An 18,962-nucleotide genomic window follows, 5' to 3' on the forward strand; every position below is an offset into this window, starting at 1 on the left:
ATGAAGCTAATTAAGGTGTGCATGAGTGAAGATGCTCCACTGCATATTTTTCCAACTCCGCACGTTCTTCCAGAAGCAGCTCTTGTTTCCCTATGAAGCTACAGACAGGTTTACAAAAGGAATGTTCTGTGACCACGCATGCTAGCACATATAGCTGAGGATTAGCATTCGTCATAAGGAAAGTTCAAGGGCAGGACTCTTGTCTGGTTTCCTATCATCGAAGTAAAGCAGGGAGGCTTTGAGCCACTGAAGTCAACCTTCATAAATATAGCCAAGGGTGTACGATATCCTTGCTTTCATCACTACAATAATACGCCGCCTGTAGCTGTATCTCACGATTGTTTTTGTTAACATGGAATTCCTGATGCATGCAGCGACAATCGTTGCAGCCTTCACACTATTAAATGATGTAGTTAACCTAGTAGCATCACGGCTTGTTCTTAACACTGGCCAAGAACAAGCCGTGATGCTACTAGGTTAACTACATCATTTAATAGTGTGAAGGCTGACTGCCAACTATTCAGTATGTGCAAATTATTGTATCCCTCTGGAACAGAGTTAAATATTTCTAATTAGCATGCGAGGCGCTTAGGTGCGACCTGTGTGGATAATAACAGCATCGTGATCCATCTACAGAAGATGCATGCTTCTAGTGATGAAAACAAAAATATCACACATAAACAAGCACATTTCTAAGTGCTTTTGTGCGTAAAAGATCCACACAGCAGTGGACAGATATTTGTTCGCAAGCTGTGCAATCCAGAAAATTTCTAAATTTTGAGGACACAATAACGGCAGGAACCCCGTTCTGTTTTTTTGTTGAGCTCGATAGACATGCTGAGTAAGTTAAGAGAGTGGTGAGGAGTGATAGCATTAGGTGCTGAGAATTTTCTGTTCAATTAATTCAACGAAGCAGTGAATCAACAAAATGTTGCTCTTGCTAAGAAATAGAAAATCTGTTTATTATAGCATACCCTGGGCACAGCATGTAAATGTTATTGGGGGTTGGGGGGGGGGGGTGATGTGGGGTGTTTGGTGCCTTGCTCAAGGGCACCTCAGTCGTGGCATTGCCGGCCCGAGACTCGAACCCACAACCTTAGGGTTAGGAGTCAAACTTTCAAAGATGGTTAAGGGCCTTGCTCAGGGGCCCAGGAGTGGCAGCTCGTTGGCCCTTGGATTCATACTCATGACCTTCCGAACAGTAGCCAAACACCTTAACCACTAAGCTACCACATCCTAATAAACTAAAAATTTCCTCAGTTTGACAAAGCAGCTTCAGCGTAGTTAGCTACGTTTTCTTCTTTGTCGCTGGTTGGCTAGCTCAGCTACCGTAACAAAATGGTCATGTAGATGTAGCATTACTGTTTTAATCCACCATTAGCTTGTAGCTTGCTCATTACTACATACTGAGTGGTGCTCACATTAACATATGTACAGAGCAGCAAAACAGAGTTTGCTAATATCCACGCTTCTTCTAGTCGACTCAAGCTTCGCTGATAATATCAAAGGAAAGTTTGCTACTACTTTCTTGGCTTTAATTAGTCCCTGAAGCATAATCTGTTTAAAGTTTTTGCACTCACTGGGCTGGAAATTGGCCTGCGAAAACACGGTGCACTAACATGGTATCTTTTTAACATGGTATGTTAAGTCAGATCCGTGAGCCTCTCGCTGTCACTATAAAATGGACTGGAAATTTGCATTGCTTGTCATGTGAGTAGCTTTAATGATTTATTAATGAATGTCTGGAGCAGCTGAATGCTAATCACAGTGCTGTTAATTCCTCTGCCAATCTCATTAGCCTGAGTTAAAGTTAACAAACTTACGCTGATCAGAGCTGAGAGTTTCTCTCGTCCCTGAAGAGACCCGTTATCGAATTACCTTTTGCGCTGTTAGAGCTTTGGCAAGGAGAATCATGTAACTGGATCTCAGGGTCTTCTTTTATTGTGATCGTCATGGAAGATTGACAGGCGTTAAACGATGATAGAAGGAATGATGGGATAAGAATCTAGAGAAGTCAAACAGCTTGATTAACTATTATCGCCATCTGAATTTTTTATTCAGCGTTGGACATGAATGTGAAAAGTTGGATACTGACTGTCCATGCTGTTATGTTTGTCTAAGTAGCTTGCAGCTTAATACAAAAAAAGGTTAAGTTTAAAATGCTCAGTTGCCTTTAAAGGATTGTTTGGAAGCTACAAAAATGCTACCATCTACTGTTTAGCTGTAGCCAAACACAATAAGAGTAGCTATCTGGAAATGATGCTTTTTGGCTTTCTCAGCTGAAACGGAGGTCAGAACTAACATAGAGAAATTTGCCTGGGAAGAAATGATTATTGAAAATGATGACAGATTTGAAAGAAGCTGTTACTTTATCAGTTCTACCTGGGTGAACTTTTGCCTGTGAATTCATGAACTTTGGTTTCGTCAGTTGCTTTTGTGAGTGAAAAAAAGTCTCTAGGTGCTGCTTTTTGTGCAGAAGAAGCCTACACCAGACTTTTTCTTCATTGTTTTCTTTTCTTATTTTAATTTTTGAAATATTTTGTATTCCTTTTTTTTTTGACCTGCATGGATTTTAGCCGGTAACCCTTGACTATCCGTAGGTCCCTTGAAAGGTTTTCTAAAAAAGTAAAAGTGCGTTGTCAGTTATTATGGTTCGCTTTTATGACAGTTTAATAATCAACACCTTTCTGTTTTCAGCTGCAGCCATTACCTGTGTTCTGAGGTCCTTCTTAGGAACCTAATTTGAAACTTGTTTACTTTGCAATTTCACTCTAAAAGTGGGCAGTAATGACATGAAGGTCGGCTCCCGCAGCCCTGCTGTCCCTTGTGCCCGAAGCCAGTCGAGGAGCAGATTTGCATGGCTTATTAAAGGAAATAGTCATAAATTGAAGGCACTGAGTTGTGAAATGAAGACTCTGAAGACTCTGACCTTTCAACAACTACTAACAACTTTGAGATTTACTTTTGTCTTACAGTCTAGAGAAAGAGAGAGAGAATGAATGAGAGAAAGAAAGAGAGAGGGGACTACTGGTTTTTATTGTTCAGCAGGTGCTTATTAGAGTTTTTACCCCAGGAGATGTCTTTAACTCTGCCCTTTCTATTAACTATTCTAAAGTATTAAAGCTCATTTATTTCCATTAAAGTAAATTTGTCACTCTTAGAGACATTCTGAAGTTGAATACGAGTTATAATCCTGCCGAGGGAAACTAGAGTAAATATCTTTCCCCTTCCGGTAGCAATTACATATAATTGCTCTTAAGCTGGTAAATTGACTCTGATAATGAAAACAAACACACTTGAAGTAACTGCAAACATGTAAGACACTCCAGTAAACAAATCCTGTAGACCAAAAATAAGGTTGTGCAAGCATTAAATTTGATTAATAGATAGCAGGCAAGCAAAACATATGAGCTACATCTGTCTGTTTTGGCACTTTTGCATGTTGAGACCGATTAGTTCAGCGTGAACAAATGTGGACCTTTAGGTAGATTGTTTGATATTTGGTAATATGTATAAATAATGACTTTTATATACTTTACAAACTATGCAGATGACTCTATAATCAGAAAATCAATATTCCGCTATTGGGAATATTCCGGTGGTGGTGGTGGGGATGGGGGTGGTGGTGGTGGTGGGGTATTTTGGGTAGTTTGTGTAGGAAGTGTCATTGATTGCATGGAATCACACAAATCCTGAAATGCATATTCAGATGTCTACAAAGCTTTGGAAATGGTCATTCACAGGGACTGGAACGTGTTCTCGTATTCTATTACTGACAGCCAATTATCTTTCATAGAGGGCACGGTGGCTTAGTGGTTAGCATGTTCGCCTCACACCTCCAGGGTCGGGGTTCGATTCCCTCGGGGGTTTCCTCCGGGTGCTCCGGTTTCCTTCCCCGGTCCAAAGACATGCATGGTAGGTTGATTGGCATCTCTGGAAAATTGTCCCTAGTGTGTTTGCGTGAGTGAATGAGTGTGTGTGTGTGCCCTGCGATGGGTTGGCACTCCGTCCAGGGTGTATCCTGCCTTGATGCCCGAGATAGGCACAGGCTCCCCGTGACCCGAGGTAGTTCGGATAAGCGGTAGAAGATGAATGAATGAATGAATTGTCTTTCATCAGGCATTTCCTACAGGCGGAGTTAAAAATGAGTTAATATTACAATGCGCATGTATAATCTTTTCAGTGACCTCTATAACTTGGCCTGGACTATACATTGTGGACACTCTTGAAAGGAGTTCTTGGACCCTGCTTGTTACAACCTGTCAGTAATTCTCTTAGCCACAAGTCTCAATTATACCTGCATGTGACTATGTATATGTACCTGTAAGATGGCTGCTTGCGTATTCTGCGATTAGTTAGTACCTATGCTTAAAAATATCAGAGGAAATAGTGCGGGAATCATAGAAACATCTGACCGTGTGTCTGCTACAGAATAAACATTTAGACCATTTAGACAATAGACCATTATTGAATATTGGTGGTTCAATGGTTAAGGCTCCTGGTAACTGATCAGAAGGTTGAAGGTTCAAGCCCCAGAACTGCCAAACTGCCACTGTTGATCCCTTGAGGAAGAACCTTAACCCTTTCTGCTCCAGAGGTGCCGTATCTTGGCTGACCCTACACTTCCCAAAAAGCTGGGATATGTAAAAAAAAAAAATCTGTATGTATACGGAACAAATAAAGGCTTATTGACCTGTTTTTTAATTACAGTTACAGTTTATAAAACTGTCCTATAACCTTCAGACCTACCAAAAGGTTTTCTGTTTAGTAAATACTCGAATGCAAGGTCATAGTTTCTCATCTGTACTGTGGTCAGTGTTATATTTTATGTCCTGTTTTGCACTAGGCTACATACTATGCACTTTACTTTTTTGTCCATATCTCTGTGTTGATTTTTATTTTATGTAGCACGGTTTTCATTTATGTAGCACCATGTTCCTGGAGTGTGTGCTGCGTCAGCTGTATATGGTTGAAATGACGATACATTTGACTTAATCTGACTTGATTTGAGACAAAGATCATGGCAACAATCACAACAACAGCAGAAAGTATTTAAGAATAACAACTTGTGTGTTTGTCCATGTGCATGAAATCGAGGAAACATTACAGTTTGACTCAGAAACCCAGTGTTGTGACTCTTCCGTCTGTCTCTTTACACAGGCAAGTGTGTGAACAGTGCCACTCACACCGCCAATGCTTCTGCTTGCACATACACAGTCATGCATCGAGTTTATAGTTAAAGGTGGGGTCTCCGTTGTTTGAAAGCCAATGTCGACATATAAAATCACCAAAACAAACACACCCCTAACCCAAATGGGTCCCACCCCTGTATTGATAGCTCCGCCCACACATACATACGTAACCCAGGCAACTAATGGAAAGAAATGTGTCTATCATAGCTGAAGGGAAGAACAATATGATTGCAGATAAACAAACAAGCAAAAATGGCACACAAGCATAATCATGCAAAGGACGGCATATATTAGTTCTGTGTAACAAAGCAAAACCAACGTTACTCACCTATCGAGAAGGAAAAAAGCGTCTCGGCGTCTTAAGTAAACTCCTGAGCTAAACGCTGTTACTACACAAAACACGGTTGTAGCTGCGTCTCTACATTACTACGATAGAAAAGAGGTGTTATTTGTGTAGTAACAGCGTTTAGCTCAGGAGTTATTGACTCGGGGAAACTCCAATCTGTGAATATGTGGCCAACTTCCTGCTCCTTCAGTTCTCTCCAGCGCCGGAAAGCTGATCCTATATTAACACGTCCTACTTCTTGCCTTATCGTAAGCCTTTCTTTGCTTTCTTTCTTTGTTTTTATCCTCCATGTCAATGTTAAAACCGCTTTCTGCTAATGTCACACATGCGCACTGAACACTCTCTCCGCCCATATTGACAAGACACGCCCCTTTCTGCTCATTGGCTACACGTTTGTTTTGATTTTTGTTTATTATTCGGCCCGACTCAGTTTTCTGAAGGATTTCTCAAACAATGGAGACCCTACCTTTAAACTGTGTCTACAGTTTCTACTGTCTCAGCTGCTTCTCCTGCACTCGTCATCGAACGTGCTTCATCCCTCAGTAGAGAAATACTACTGGGATTTTGTTCTCATTGGGTGAACAATAGATCCTTTTATTTTCAGCTCCATCACCACTCTTTCTGTCAGACATGTAATTCTTTACTGTTCCAGTAAATGTGTTTAACACTGACACACTCCCTATGCTGCTCTCTCCTATCTGTCTCAGGTAACTACCAGCTGTCCCCCACTGTGAACATGCCTCAGGATGACACCGTCATCATCGAAGACGATAGGCCACCTGTTCTTCCTCCTCTCCTGTCTGACCAATCGTCTTCCAGCTCCCACGACGACATGGGCTTTGTGATGGAGCCACCTGTCTCCTGGGACAAACATATTCAGAATCAAGATAAAAGGTAAGATTATTCCCGATAAACACAACGCAGTTATTGTTGGAGCAAACGAATCAGCGTCCATGCTCGTGTTTGATTCGTCATGAAACTGATGCGCCGGCGCGTTTCTGAAGCACAAAAAAAGAACGGAAATAGACTTAAAGAGCAAGGTGCCGTTATTAAATCTGACTGAGAAATAACTGCGATTAGAAAGCAGGCCAACTTGCACTGAAAGCATTTATTTTCCTTTATTTTAATAAACTGTGTCTCACAGAAATGATATCCTTCTATTTTAACCAGTGTTTGTGACAGTGATCTAATGACAGGATTTTGTTTTTTAGTTTTTTAATTGCTATAATAGAATTCTATCATAGAGGAAACATTTAATTAAATTCGCCACCCGGGGAATCACGCTAAACTAATATTTAATAAAGGGTTTTCTATCCTTTTTGACAAAACGGTGGACCAGCTTTCGCTCCATTCTGCTGAAATTTAGATCGTCTGTGTTTTACTTTATTGCGTTTTATTGGAAGCCGTTAAGAAAATCTGGATGCCAGTAGTGAGTTCTGAAATACAATGATGTGAAAGCACACACATTTTAGTCATGAGCTTATTTAATACATTCATTTCATTCATTCATTTTCTACCGCTTATCCGAACTACCTCGGGTCACGGGGAGCCTGTGCCTATCTCAGGCGTCATCGGGCATCAAGGCAGGATACACCCTGGACGGCGTGCCAACCCATCGCAGGGCACACACACACTCTTATTCACTCACGCAATCACACACTACGGACAATTTTCCAGAGATGCCAATCAACCTACCATGCATGTCTTTGGACCGGGGGAGGAAACCGGAGTACCCGGAGGAAACCCCCGAGGCACGGGGAGAACATGCAAACTCCACACACACAAGGCGGAGGTGGGAATCGAACCCCCAACCCTGGAGGTGTGAGGCGAACGTGCTAACCACTAAGCCACCGTGTCCCCCTTATGTAATACATCTACCTTCCTTATAGCTGCACTTATTGGTCTTTTTATTAGCTGACACACAGTTAGCGATTAATACACGCATGATAAAATGATTATATATGATATATATGATAACTAAATGGAAAAAAAATATAAATTAAATATTGTTTATATACCAAATGTACAAAAAAGGTGCTTGAGAATTAAGAATGAGAGAGAATGAGATAATGCACATAAGGATGCAGTGATTCAGTCAGTGTTCATTATGTCAGCTCAGCTCCCTACTGAGAGTTTGATGGCGACTGGTAGGAAAGATCTCGTGTCATGTCCTGTGCTTGTCCTCGGTGGTCTCGGTCTAAGGATAAACATGCTCCAGTAGGACTTTCGGTGTCAGGGGGTGTGACGTGGTGTTAAGGATTGATGAGAAGTTGAGAAGTTTCCTCACCATTCTTTCTGTCCTGATAAATGTTAACACAACCTCTTTGACACTTTTAAAGCTTTTTAGATCTTCGAGTCCCAGTCTTTCACTGTACATGAGTTCAGATTTGCTTTTAATACTAGACTTTTTAACAATGCGGCTTTACAGAAATTCAGATGTAGATGTAAAATTAGATCCCCAAGTCAGACCAGCATCTGAGGTGTGTTTAGTAAAGCACAGTAGTATGTGCAAAGTGCCTGTACTGACTAATACCAGCATCTCACACACACACACACACACACACACACTAACATGTAATTGTCACTGCTGTTCCCTTTCCCTTTCAACTGATGGACAAGGAAAATAACATTCGGTGTGTGTAGCTATAAAAGTACCTACATGAAAGGCTTATCTCATATAATGAGCATAAAGAATATCTAAAAGCTGGATGAGCATAATAACCCTACAGCTCAGCATCTGTGAGTGAAGGTCGTAGATCCGTCTGATGTAAAGCCCTGAGTGTGTGAATGGGCTGCTTAATCTTTTGACCCATATCTCTGTCTCTGCAACATAAATTCTGCAGCAATATTAACTTATAATGGTCTTCAGGATTGATTGTACCACAGCTCGCTGTTTTCCGACTTGATGATTTGTCGCAGCATTTATTTTATTTGTTTATTTGGATACTGTAACCCAAGGTTTTAATCTCCATCATGTTTTCGTCTAATATATTTAGAACCCTGCGAAGCTGCTTTTTATATCAACAGAGATCTGCAGCATGATAGAAAGCTCCTTCGGTCAGCCTGCACTTACGTACAGTACCAAGGCAAATTGCTCTGGAGTTGCTGTTTATTTATTGTGCTTTAAAATATGAGGCAACTGTCAGACGTCTAGGCCAAATACAGGCCCTGATCACACTGAACATGAGGTGACTAAACACACACGATTTTCTGAGTTTGCTGAGCAGTGTGTCCGAAGCGCTCGCAAAGGAAACTTACTAACTTACTAAACCGTTTTATTTGTTGGTCTGAAAATTGACAGATATGTACGCTCTTATTTTTGAACGTATATCTGTGAATCAGTCCAGGAAGAAGACGCTGAAGGCCGAATAATAAATAAATAATGACAGAATGTTGTAGTAGGATAAATACTCTTCCTTCATCTGTATTTACGGTGTGCAGTGAGACCTGTGATTGATCCCAGAGTTTGATCTTAAGTTTAAGGTTGTGTGAGATTGATGTGTGTGTGTGTGTGTGTGTGTGTGTGTGTGTGTGTGTGTGTGAGAATGAAAGTGTATGAATGTGTTTGTATGTATGTATGAATTAATTTGTGTGTGTGTGCAATTGTGTGTATGTATGCATGAATGAAAGAATGTGTGCATGCATGAGTGTGTAGAATGAATTTGTTTGTGTGTGTGTGAGAATGAAAGTGTGTATGAATGTGAGTTTGTATTTATGTATGTATGAATTAATTTATGTATGTGTAATGTGTGCGTGTGCAATTGTGTATATGTATGTATGTATGAATGAATGTGTGCACGCGTGTGTGTAGAATGAATTTGTTTGTGTGTGTGTGTGCAATTGTGTGTATGTATGCATGAATGAAAGAATGTGTGCACGCGTGAGTGTGTAGAATGAATTTGTTTGTGCATGCGTGTGTGTGTGTGAATGAAAGTGTGTATGAATGTGAGTTTGTATTTATGTATGTATGTATGAATTAATTTATGTATGTGTAATGTGTGTGTGTGCGCAATTGTGTGTATGTATGTATGTATGTATGTATGAATGAATGAATGTGTGCACACGTGTGTGTAGAATGAATTTGTTTGTGTGCGCGCGCGTGTGTGTGTGTGTGTGTGCATGCACAAGACTGAGTTTACTGATTAAACTGCAGGCATTTAAAGCAAGTGGCTCAGATCAATTGTTTCTCCCCATATTCAGTTTCCCCTGTCCCCGTGTCACTGGTTATAAATGACTGCTTTTATTTCTTGTTTGTATAATATTGGAAGTTTAAATCCATTAAATTATAAAACTATGGATTGCTACACTGCCAGCATACATACACACACATCCATAAACACAAGCTTCTTACTGGAGGGGCAACGGTGCCTTAGGTTAATCTGAATTATTCATGTCTAAAAAGCCTATCCTGCATGTCACCTTCCTCTTTGTCTTTCACACACACACACACACACACGAGCAGAGAGGCAGGTTGTTTGTTGTTTATGGTCCATTCTGAGAAAGTTTAGAGCTCCTTGTTAGTGAGGTTTTATTTCAGTTTATTTAGCTACAGTAACACAGAATGGTTAATGAACTCTGTGTGTGTGTGCTTGTGTATGCGTGTGTGTGAGCGCGGACAAGGGCGAAAAAAGGTGACATGCATGTTTTGCTTTTTGGATGTGAACGGACATGAATAATTTAGAATATCCTAAGGCACTGGTGTATGTCCACTCGTTGTGTGTGTGTACGCCCGTGTGTGTGCACACGTGTGTGCCAGCCATGTTTGAATGCAGTGATGTCTTTTCCAAATTAAGTACCTGATATTATTATTATTATTATTATTATTATTATTATTAGCCACCTAACTACTATTTTATCATACATTAGGTTTCCATACGTTAGGATTAGAAGGATTAGCCTTGGACATGGTGTCAGACGACGCTCTAGAGCCGGTGTGTTTCTCCCAGTCAAAATAAGCAGGAAGCAGGAATTTATTTCTTGTGGATCTCAGACAGACGATTTCAGTCAAATTCATCTTCCATGTGCACTTTCTTATTGTTTTGTCCTGTGGCTTTGTGATGGTTTATGACGCACACACATATTCTTTAGCTGTACCTAGCAAACTTTCTTTCAAAAGAAGAATTGGTCATATTTGTATTTGTTTAGGATAGATTAACTGTTCGGTTAATCAACCGACTAGCGCTTAGTTACATCACTGGAAAATACGCGAGTTGTAGATGAGACCCTTTATCTTTTTATCATTCCTTCCTCATCTCCTCCTCTCCCGCTCTTCCTCCACGTGCTCCATCTGTAGCTTGGCGAGGTGCGGTCCTGCATCTTTCTCATTAGCGAGTTAACACGGCTGTTTACGAGATTAATGATGACGGCTTAGCAGGAGCAAGGCCACGGCTCACACTCAACACGCTTTAACGGTGACCTACTTTTACAAAAACAACCGTGTGTGTGTGTGTGTGGAGTGGGGGTGTGGATTCTGGTCGTGTTTCTTGGTTCAGGTCCTGTTATATTTTCAGATTTAGATGGATGGTGTTCAGCAGGATGTTCAGCAGGATGTTCAGCAGGATGCGGCTGTCACAGGCCAAACAAACAGAACATCAAGAGACAAAACTCAGCCATCTAGAAATGTCCAGGAATCAAAAGCTTATTGATTGTCTAAGATTTATAACCAGGTACTAAACATGACACAGCCATTCAGGATTATGTTAATTACTCCTGGTCCCAGGAAACCCACAGACTGTGGGTAAGAGCCATAAATCAATTAGCAAACCAGTAACCATTTCATGAATCGTTTAGAAGCTGTGCAAATCGCTAGATTAATACTTAAAGTAAGTGAATGAGTTAATCAGAAATTTGCTAATTAAAGAAACCGGTACAAAAGAAAAGAAGAGAAATGAATCAGTTGTTTTAAATATATCCATATAAAGAAAGGTACTTTTCCAGCAGTTTACTCTTGTATTTCATTTGATTTGTTCTGGTCGATCTGTTGCTCATTTTATAAATAGATTAGTCCCCTGTGCTGGGAGGCGGAGCTCCTGGACCTGTCAGTCATTTCAAGAAGCTTTTATTGTCATTTTATTGTCATGGTTGACCATCTAAAGCTGACACGTAAATGAGGCAACGTTTCTCCAGGAACATGGTGCTACATAGAACAGTACAGAGCTAAAGTAAGTTGTTCTAGCCACATAGAGTGCATCGTCTACATCCTAGTGCAAACAGACAAGCCAAAACACTTCAGATAGACGAAATAGTGCGGACCATATATATATAAATATAAAAGTGAAACTTGTACATTATATTCATTCATTACACACAGACTGATATATTTCAAATGTTTATCTCTTTTAATTTTGATGATTATAACTGACAACTAAGGAAAATCCCAAATTCAGTATCTCAGAAAATTAGAATATTACTTAAGACCAATACAAAGAAAGGATTTTTAGAAATCTGGGCCAACTGAAAAGTATGAGCATGTCCAGCACTCAATACTTAGTTGGGGCTCCTTTTGCCTGAATTACTGCAGCAATGCGACGTGGCATGGAGTCGATCAGTCTGTGGCACTGCTCAGGTGTTACGAGAGCCCAGGTTGCTCTGATAGCCTTCAGCTCTTCTGCATTGTTGGGTCTGGAATATATCGTATCCTCCTCTTCACAATACCCCATAGATTTTCTATGGGGTTAAGTTCAGGTGAGTTTGCTGGCCAATTAAGAACAGGGATCCCATGGTCCTTAAACCAGGTACTAGTAGCTTTAGTGTGCAGGTGCCAAGTCATGTTGGAAAATGAAATCTGCATCTCCAAAATGTTGGGCAGCAGCATATATACTGTACTGTATATATATATATATATATATATATATAGGATCAATATAATCCAAGGGATGTTTCCTGAGGTCTGAGCCACCCAGCATCACCTGAGCATATCGTCGTCTTCTAATTAATGACTCTGAGGCCGACGTTCTCAGAATCGGATCTAAAATAATGATTACTTCACATCTGGTTAATTGACTGACTGAACGATTTGATGTTTATTTAACAGAACATCATGAATCTGAGCTACTGCTACCATCCAGAACTCAATTACTGTTCTGTATCATGTCTCGGAGTTGTTGCCATTTCTAGCACAGCAGTTTATCGCGTTTCCATTTTAAAACGTATAATAATTGAATAGGTACGTCATACTTCTGAAGCATTTAGACTTCTGTGATGATGTAGATGATTTAGAACGTAGATCTGTTTTACATTATAACAGCTATGTTACAGCAGTCATTCTCTAGCCTCCCTTTTTCCCCCCTTCACTTGACGTTAAAAACGTTTTGTAGTGTAGCTCTCGGAGATTGTTTGTGTGTGCTCGACTGCTTGCCAAAGGTTTTGGCTCCCAGCAGTACAGCCAGGCCGGATCTTTGCGACAGGAAAATCCATTCCAGAATAAATAACGTGTTGAGTATTAGAGCCGAAACTCAACACGTTCCCGTGTAGAGCTAATTTTTGTTTCTCTCTCTTTCACACCTTTCTTTTTCTTAGTTTGGAAGTTGTTCGCGGTGATGGATGTTGTTTATGGAGAGAGCGAGAGTGTGTGTGTATGTGTGTTCGTTCCAACATGCACGTAAGCTTTCCAACAGGCCCTGGGATAATTTTCTATTGACCTAAAAATACAGACTCAACACTCACAGCAGGAATAAATGAATGAGTGGATAAAGGAATAAGGAACAAAGAATCAAAATTATCTGAAAATCTAGATTAGCATGCTGACTTTCTGAGTCTCTCTCTCTCTCTCTCTCTCTCTCTCTCTCTCTCTCTCTCTCTCTCTCTCTCTCTCTCTCTCTCTCTCATATATCATCCGTCTCTTTATTTTTTTTCTCAGTTCACTTTTCCCCGTTCACTGTCATTGACACAGTATGATTCTTCTTCAGCTATTACTATTCAGGTGGCTGTTATAGCACTACATATTGCACTGCTTATTTGTGTGTGTGTGTGTGTGTGTGTGTGCGTGTGTGTGTTTATTTTTGGCCTTTAACATTCACCGTCTAACAGTCTTTATTTCTTTGGTTGTCTTTTCAACAGCCCATTGACTAAGTGACTAGTGGCACAAGGCAGAAGATGGGGCGTGTGTGTGTGTTTATATCTCTGTCTGTGTGTGTGTGTGTGTAGAAGCATACATACAGTATGTCTGTGAGCTGTGATAAAGCGCCTTTGATCTATACAAGACTTTTCTCTCTTGGAAAAATGAGATCACTTCTTCATTTTAAACACTGTAATAGAGAAGAGTGAAAGTGGGCTGGAGAAAGGAAGAAAGTTTATTTATTTATTTATTTATTTTGAATAAAATTCCTCTTTAAATATTGACATTTACATATTTTCTGGTTTTCTGATCATATTTTCCCGGAAACGCACATTTCCTAAACTTTTCAGCTGAGTGACTCATTATGATCCTAAATGGAAATGAAATACCATGTGCATATCATCATCATCATCATCATCATCTTTATGAAGCATCTCTAATGCTGTTAGATGTTTCTGGAAAATTGTTCTTTGTCACTCATACCTCCCACTTGTACATTAAGGATCTAAACCTACATCCAGATGTCTCTAAAGCTGCTCCATGACATTGTCTTCTGCTTCTCTGAAAAAAGACAGTCGAGTTGAGATGCAGGCTGGTAGAAAGCGCCGCACTGTGAGATTACAGGTGCGGATCCGAGAGGTTTGGCCTTTCACCTGGCACTCGGTAACTGTGATAATCAGATTGATTGTATTTATTTTTATTCGCTTAATGCTTCTGTAATGCTGAGGAAAGTGCAGCGTTTAATTACACTTGGACCTCGTCCCAAATTGCTCTATTGGTGTCGTTACTTTTGTTGTTGTTGTTTTTTTTTTTTTTTAAAGCAGATCACTTAGCGTGCGTTTCTGTAGTTTGGGCCCCGATTTCCTCTAAATGCTATAGTGAACTCCAAGCTGTTAGATGAATCTGTGCAGACGTTCCAAAATCTTTTATCCAGCAGCTTTAGACAACACACTTTGCTTTTCACTTTGTGTGATTAATCTACTGTTCAAATGCACAGCACAGCCCCCATGCTAATGTTTCTGCTGTCTGCGGTCATATCAAATTACAGGCTCATTAACATCCAAATGACTCGCGGGTGGTTTCCTGAGCCGCCTTCTCTGTCCAGCTTGGCAGTGCAGGTTTATTAAAGCAATCAGGAAATCCAACTCCGGTCAGTTAACAACCCATTCAGATGATAGCGTGTGTACATAACCTGCTCTCCCTCGCTTATTACCTAAGACACAGGGAAGGAGTGATGGAGAACAACAGGAAGTTGTATAATCAGCTGATGTCCCGTATCAGCTGTTTAGTGCTCACGGACAGAGAGAAGTGTATGAGAGAGTGAAAGTAGAGAGCTTTCCCTCTCCAAGTTCTCTCTCTCTCTCTCTCTCTCTCTCTCTCTCTCTCTTTCTCTTTCTCCCTCTCTCAACCTTCCCTCAACCTTCCCCCCCTTCTCCATCCTTTTCTCCGCCCTTTCCCTCTCTCTTTTTTCTTTTTCTCCTTGTCCCTCTGTCACCCATACCCGCAAACACACAAACACACACACACACACACACACACACACACACACACACACACACACTGACCAATCTATCTCTCTGTATCTCAGAGATGTTGCAGGTGGATATTTATTTTCAGAGACAGGCCTGACAGTCCGTCAAGAGACAGAACAAGAGACGGTGTCTGGAACACACACACTCTCTCTCTCACACCCACACATACACACACACAGAGTAATAAAGTTAGATATTGTAGGGGATGAATCATCTTATTTGGCAAGGTAAAAGATAACTTTGGTGGTACTTTGGAGAATATAACACACTGCACCTTGGCCAGCTGCTTACTTTCGAAAAACAATTTCTCACACACACACACACACACACACACACTGCTGTTCCCCAATCGATTGCCTTAGGGAGAAACTTCTTAATATTTGCACAAGTGCATGTGCAGTAATATTTACTAAATAACATTATGTTGGAGGTGCTGCAGGTGCTGTATCATCAGGCCCCTCTCTCTCTCTCTCTCTCTCTCTCTCTCTCTCTCTCTCTCTCTCTCTCTCTCTCATCTCTCTCTCTCTCATCTCTCTCTCTCTCTCTCTCCCTCCATCTCTCTATCTCTCTCTCTCGCTCTCTCTATCTCTCTCTCTCTCTCTGTGTCTGTTTTCTGGATTCAGTTACTGTAATACACTGGGATTCAATCAACAAAACCCTCTTAGCATCGCTGCGAGCTTAAACCACATGCGCATCTTCAAAGAGAAAAGCACACATTCAGCAACCTGAGCTGTTTGGAAAGCAGATGAATCCAGGAAACTTCTTTTACACTTCTTTTTCTGCTGCTCCCAGATTCAGCAGGGAAATGCTTTCGTTACCGTTGCTCGTGCGGAAGATAACATCTGAGTCTCATTTTTTTTTTATTTCAGTCTTGTGTTCTGTCTGTGATCGTTCTCGTCTTCTCAGTACATAACTGCCAGATTCCCAGCTACACCTCGACAGTTAGTTTTCCTTTGCCTTTACTTTGTTTTCTGGCTTTCTTTAGATTTCTACTCAACAAGGTGGCCTACACACTTCCTCATGAAGTTTTCTTCATTTCCCTGTGCTCACCTACACATTTCATATCACATTGTAACTAGTTTACATGTCACTAAAGGCTCAGTTCTGTAGAGTCTTTCAGATTCAAACTGGATCCACTTGGGTTTCCTCTGGGTTCTCCGGTTCCCTCCCACTTCCCAAAAATAGGATGGTAGGTGGACTTGGAAAACCGTAAATTTCCCCTAGGTGTAAATGCATGTGCGAATATGGTTTATTCCTGTCTCCAGCCCAGTGTTCTTGCGATTTACCCTCAACCCTGAACAGGATAAACCAGTTACTCAACATTTTCAAGTCAATTCGATTTTATTTGTATAGCGCTTTTAACAACGGTCATTGTCTCAGAGCAGCTTTACAGAACATAAGGAACATAGTACAAGAAGTTTCATTTTAATTCTGCAAACATTCAAGATTAATATTAGACATATTTAAATTTGTTTGTATTTATCCCCAATGAACAAGCCTGAGGTGACTGTGGTGAGGAAAATCTCCCTTAGACGGAAGAGGAAGAAACCTTGAGAGGAACCAGACTCAAACGTGAACCTCATCCTCATTTGGGTGACACTGGAGAGTGTGATTATAAACTGTTATAAACACCAGAGAGTGTTGTTATGAATAATTGTCCTTTCTACAGTCAGATACAGTCTGACAATTGTGTATTGATTATGAGGTTGTTGTACTCAAAGACCACAAAGTTGGCGTCTTCTCTTTAAATGTCCAAAATCTTCATGAAGTGGAATCCAACTGGAGCTGGTACCTCTCTAGATACCTTAGGATCCTCACAGGGTTGGCTTTATCTCAATGAAGGTCTGAAATCTTCATGATGCAGAACACAACTGGAGGTGGTACAATCCAACAAAAAAAAGACAGCAAGTGGAGAGAAATTAGCATAGCTGCTGTTCATAATATGAATGAATAAATGAATATATGAAGGCTCATGAGTTCAATTTATCGTTACCAAAAAGCCGGGTTCTGAATTTGTTGAGAACAAAAGTGCGATTTGTTTTGTGAACTTATTTTTTTTAATTGCATGGACATTTGCTTTGTTGACCAGTAGTACTAACGTTATTGTTTTGTTGACCTCTGAAAGGTCGGTCTTTGTATTACAGCATAGAGGATCCGAAACTGGCAAAAAATTCGAACTCACTTTCCCAATCTGACCGTAAATTATCCCGTAATAAACAAGCTGTCAGTGTTTGTAGTCACTTCAGAGGCTGGAGCAGATGTGAATTAGCTTGATTGCTTGCAAGCAACTTGGACTGGTTGACATGTAATCTGGAAATTGCTGTCCATGGTACCCTGTCCTCAGAGCAAAAAGGGAAAATGGCAGTAAAACCTCAGCCAAGGAGCAGAAGTGAAAGCAGCTGTGATGATGAAGCATTAAGGTGTGAGGCTTTTCGCAGGCCCAGTTGTCTAAACGGAGTCTGGCACTTTTAAACCTGAGAAACAGAAGCGAGATGAAGACTGAAGCGCTGACAAAAACACTTGCCTCAGCAAGTTCAAGAGTTTGGGGGAATGCGAAAGAAGCAGCAGGCCGTGCGCTCCAAAATGGGCCGTAAATGAGGCTTAAGAGGATTTTATGTAATTTTAATAGCTAATATGAGATTTAACAGGAACCAAAATGAGCTGACAGCCAGTAATGACTTTCTTAATGTTTTAATTATGAAGAGTTATCACAGATATGATAGCTTTACTCATAAATGCAGTCATACATGCGTTCAAGTATTTCAGACATGGGCTGTGCATGAAAAATGCAGTTTTAATTAGATCACACATCGGAAAAGGCTTGGAGAGTTTGTCCTGCACATATCTGTTTAGACTCAGTGTGTCTCTGTGATTAACTGTGCTGAAATTACACAGAAGGTGGCTGGAAGTTTGTTGGGATGTGGGAGGAAGTTTTTCTCGTCTTCTCGGCTCGGCTCGGCTCTGCTGTTCTTTTCTTGTCTCTCTGCTCTTCTCTTCTTGTCTCTCTGCTCTTCTCTTCTCGTCTCTCTGCTCTTCTCTTCTCGTCTCTCTGCTCTTCTCTTCTTCTCTCTTCTCTTCTCTTCTCTTCTCTTCTCTTCTCTTCTCTTCTCTTCTCTTCTCTTCTCTTCTCTTCTCTTCTCTTCTCTCTTCCCTTCCCTTCTTGGCTCTGCTCTGCCGTTCTCTTCTCTTCTCTTCTCTTCTCTTCTCTTCTCTTCTCTTCTCTTCTCTTCTCTTCTCTTCTCTTCTCTTCTCTCTTCCCTTCCCTTCCCTTCTCTTCCCTTCCCTTCTCTTCCTGCTCTGCCATTCTCTTCTCTTCTCTTCTCTTCTCTTCTCTTCTCTTCTCTTCTCTTCTCTTCTCTTCTCTTCTCTTCTCTTCTCTTCTCTTCTCTTCTCCCTTCCCTTCCCTTCTCTTCCTGCTCTGCCATTCTCTTCTCTTCTCTTCTCTTCTCTTCTCTTCTCTTCTTTTCTCTTCTCTTCTCTTCTCTTCTCTTCTCTTCTCTTCTCTTCTCTTCTCTTCTCTTCTCTTCTCTGTTATGCTGTTCTCTGCTATGCTGTTCTCTGCTCTTCACTGCTCTTCTCTTCTCTCATCTCTTTCCTCTTTTCTTCTCAGTATTATCCTCTCTGTACCTCTCCTTCTACAGGTAATAACAGGTGACCCTAAGCTGTGTGTTCAGTGGAATAATACACATTTGAGTGTGTATGAGCACAGTGGCCACTATGCTGTGGAGTGATATGACTCATTAATCAAAAGTGAAATGTGGGTCAAGATAAAACCTATTTCACCTTGCAGTATTCCACTCAGGACTCAGTGGTCTGTGTCTGTGTGAGTGTGTGTC

General features: G+C 40.8%; 1 protein-coding gene across 3 annotated transcripts in view; it reads left to right on the plus strand.

Moving 5' to 3' along the window:
• Positions 1–18,962, plus strand: part of pard3aa (par-3 family cell polarity regulator alpha, a) — a 403,329-nt gene that overhangs the window by 243,919 nt on the left and 140,448 nt on the right. For all 3 annotated transcript variants that reach the window (XM_060869627.1, XM_060869625.1, XM_060869626.1), the window contains exon 15: positions 6,246–6,432. In XM_060869627.1, the coding sequence (XP_060725610.1) occupies positions 6,246–6,432 (187 nt within the window). The remainder of the gene's footprint in view (positions 1–6,245; positions 6,433–18,962) is intronic.

This window comes from Tachysurus vachellii, chromosome 5 (genome assembly GCF_030014155.1).
Source record: "Tachysurus vachellii isolate PV-2020 chromosome 5, HZAU_Pvac_v1, whole genome shotgun sequence".
In the NCBI taxonomy this organism is placed as follows: domain Eukaryota; kingdom Metazoa; phylum Chordata; class Actinopteri; order Siluriformes; family Bagridae; genus Tachysurus; species Tachysurus vachellii.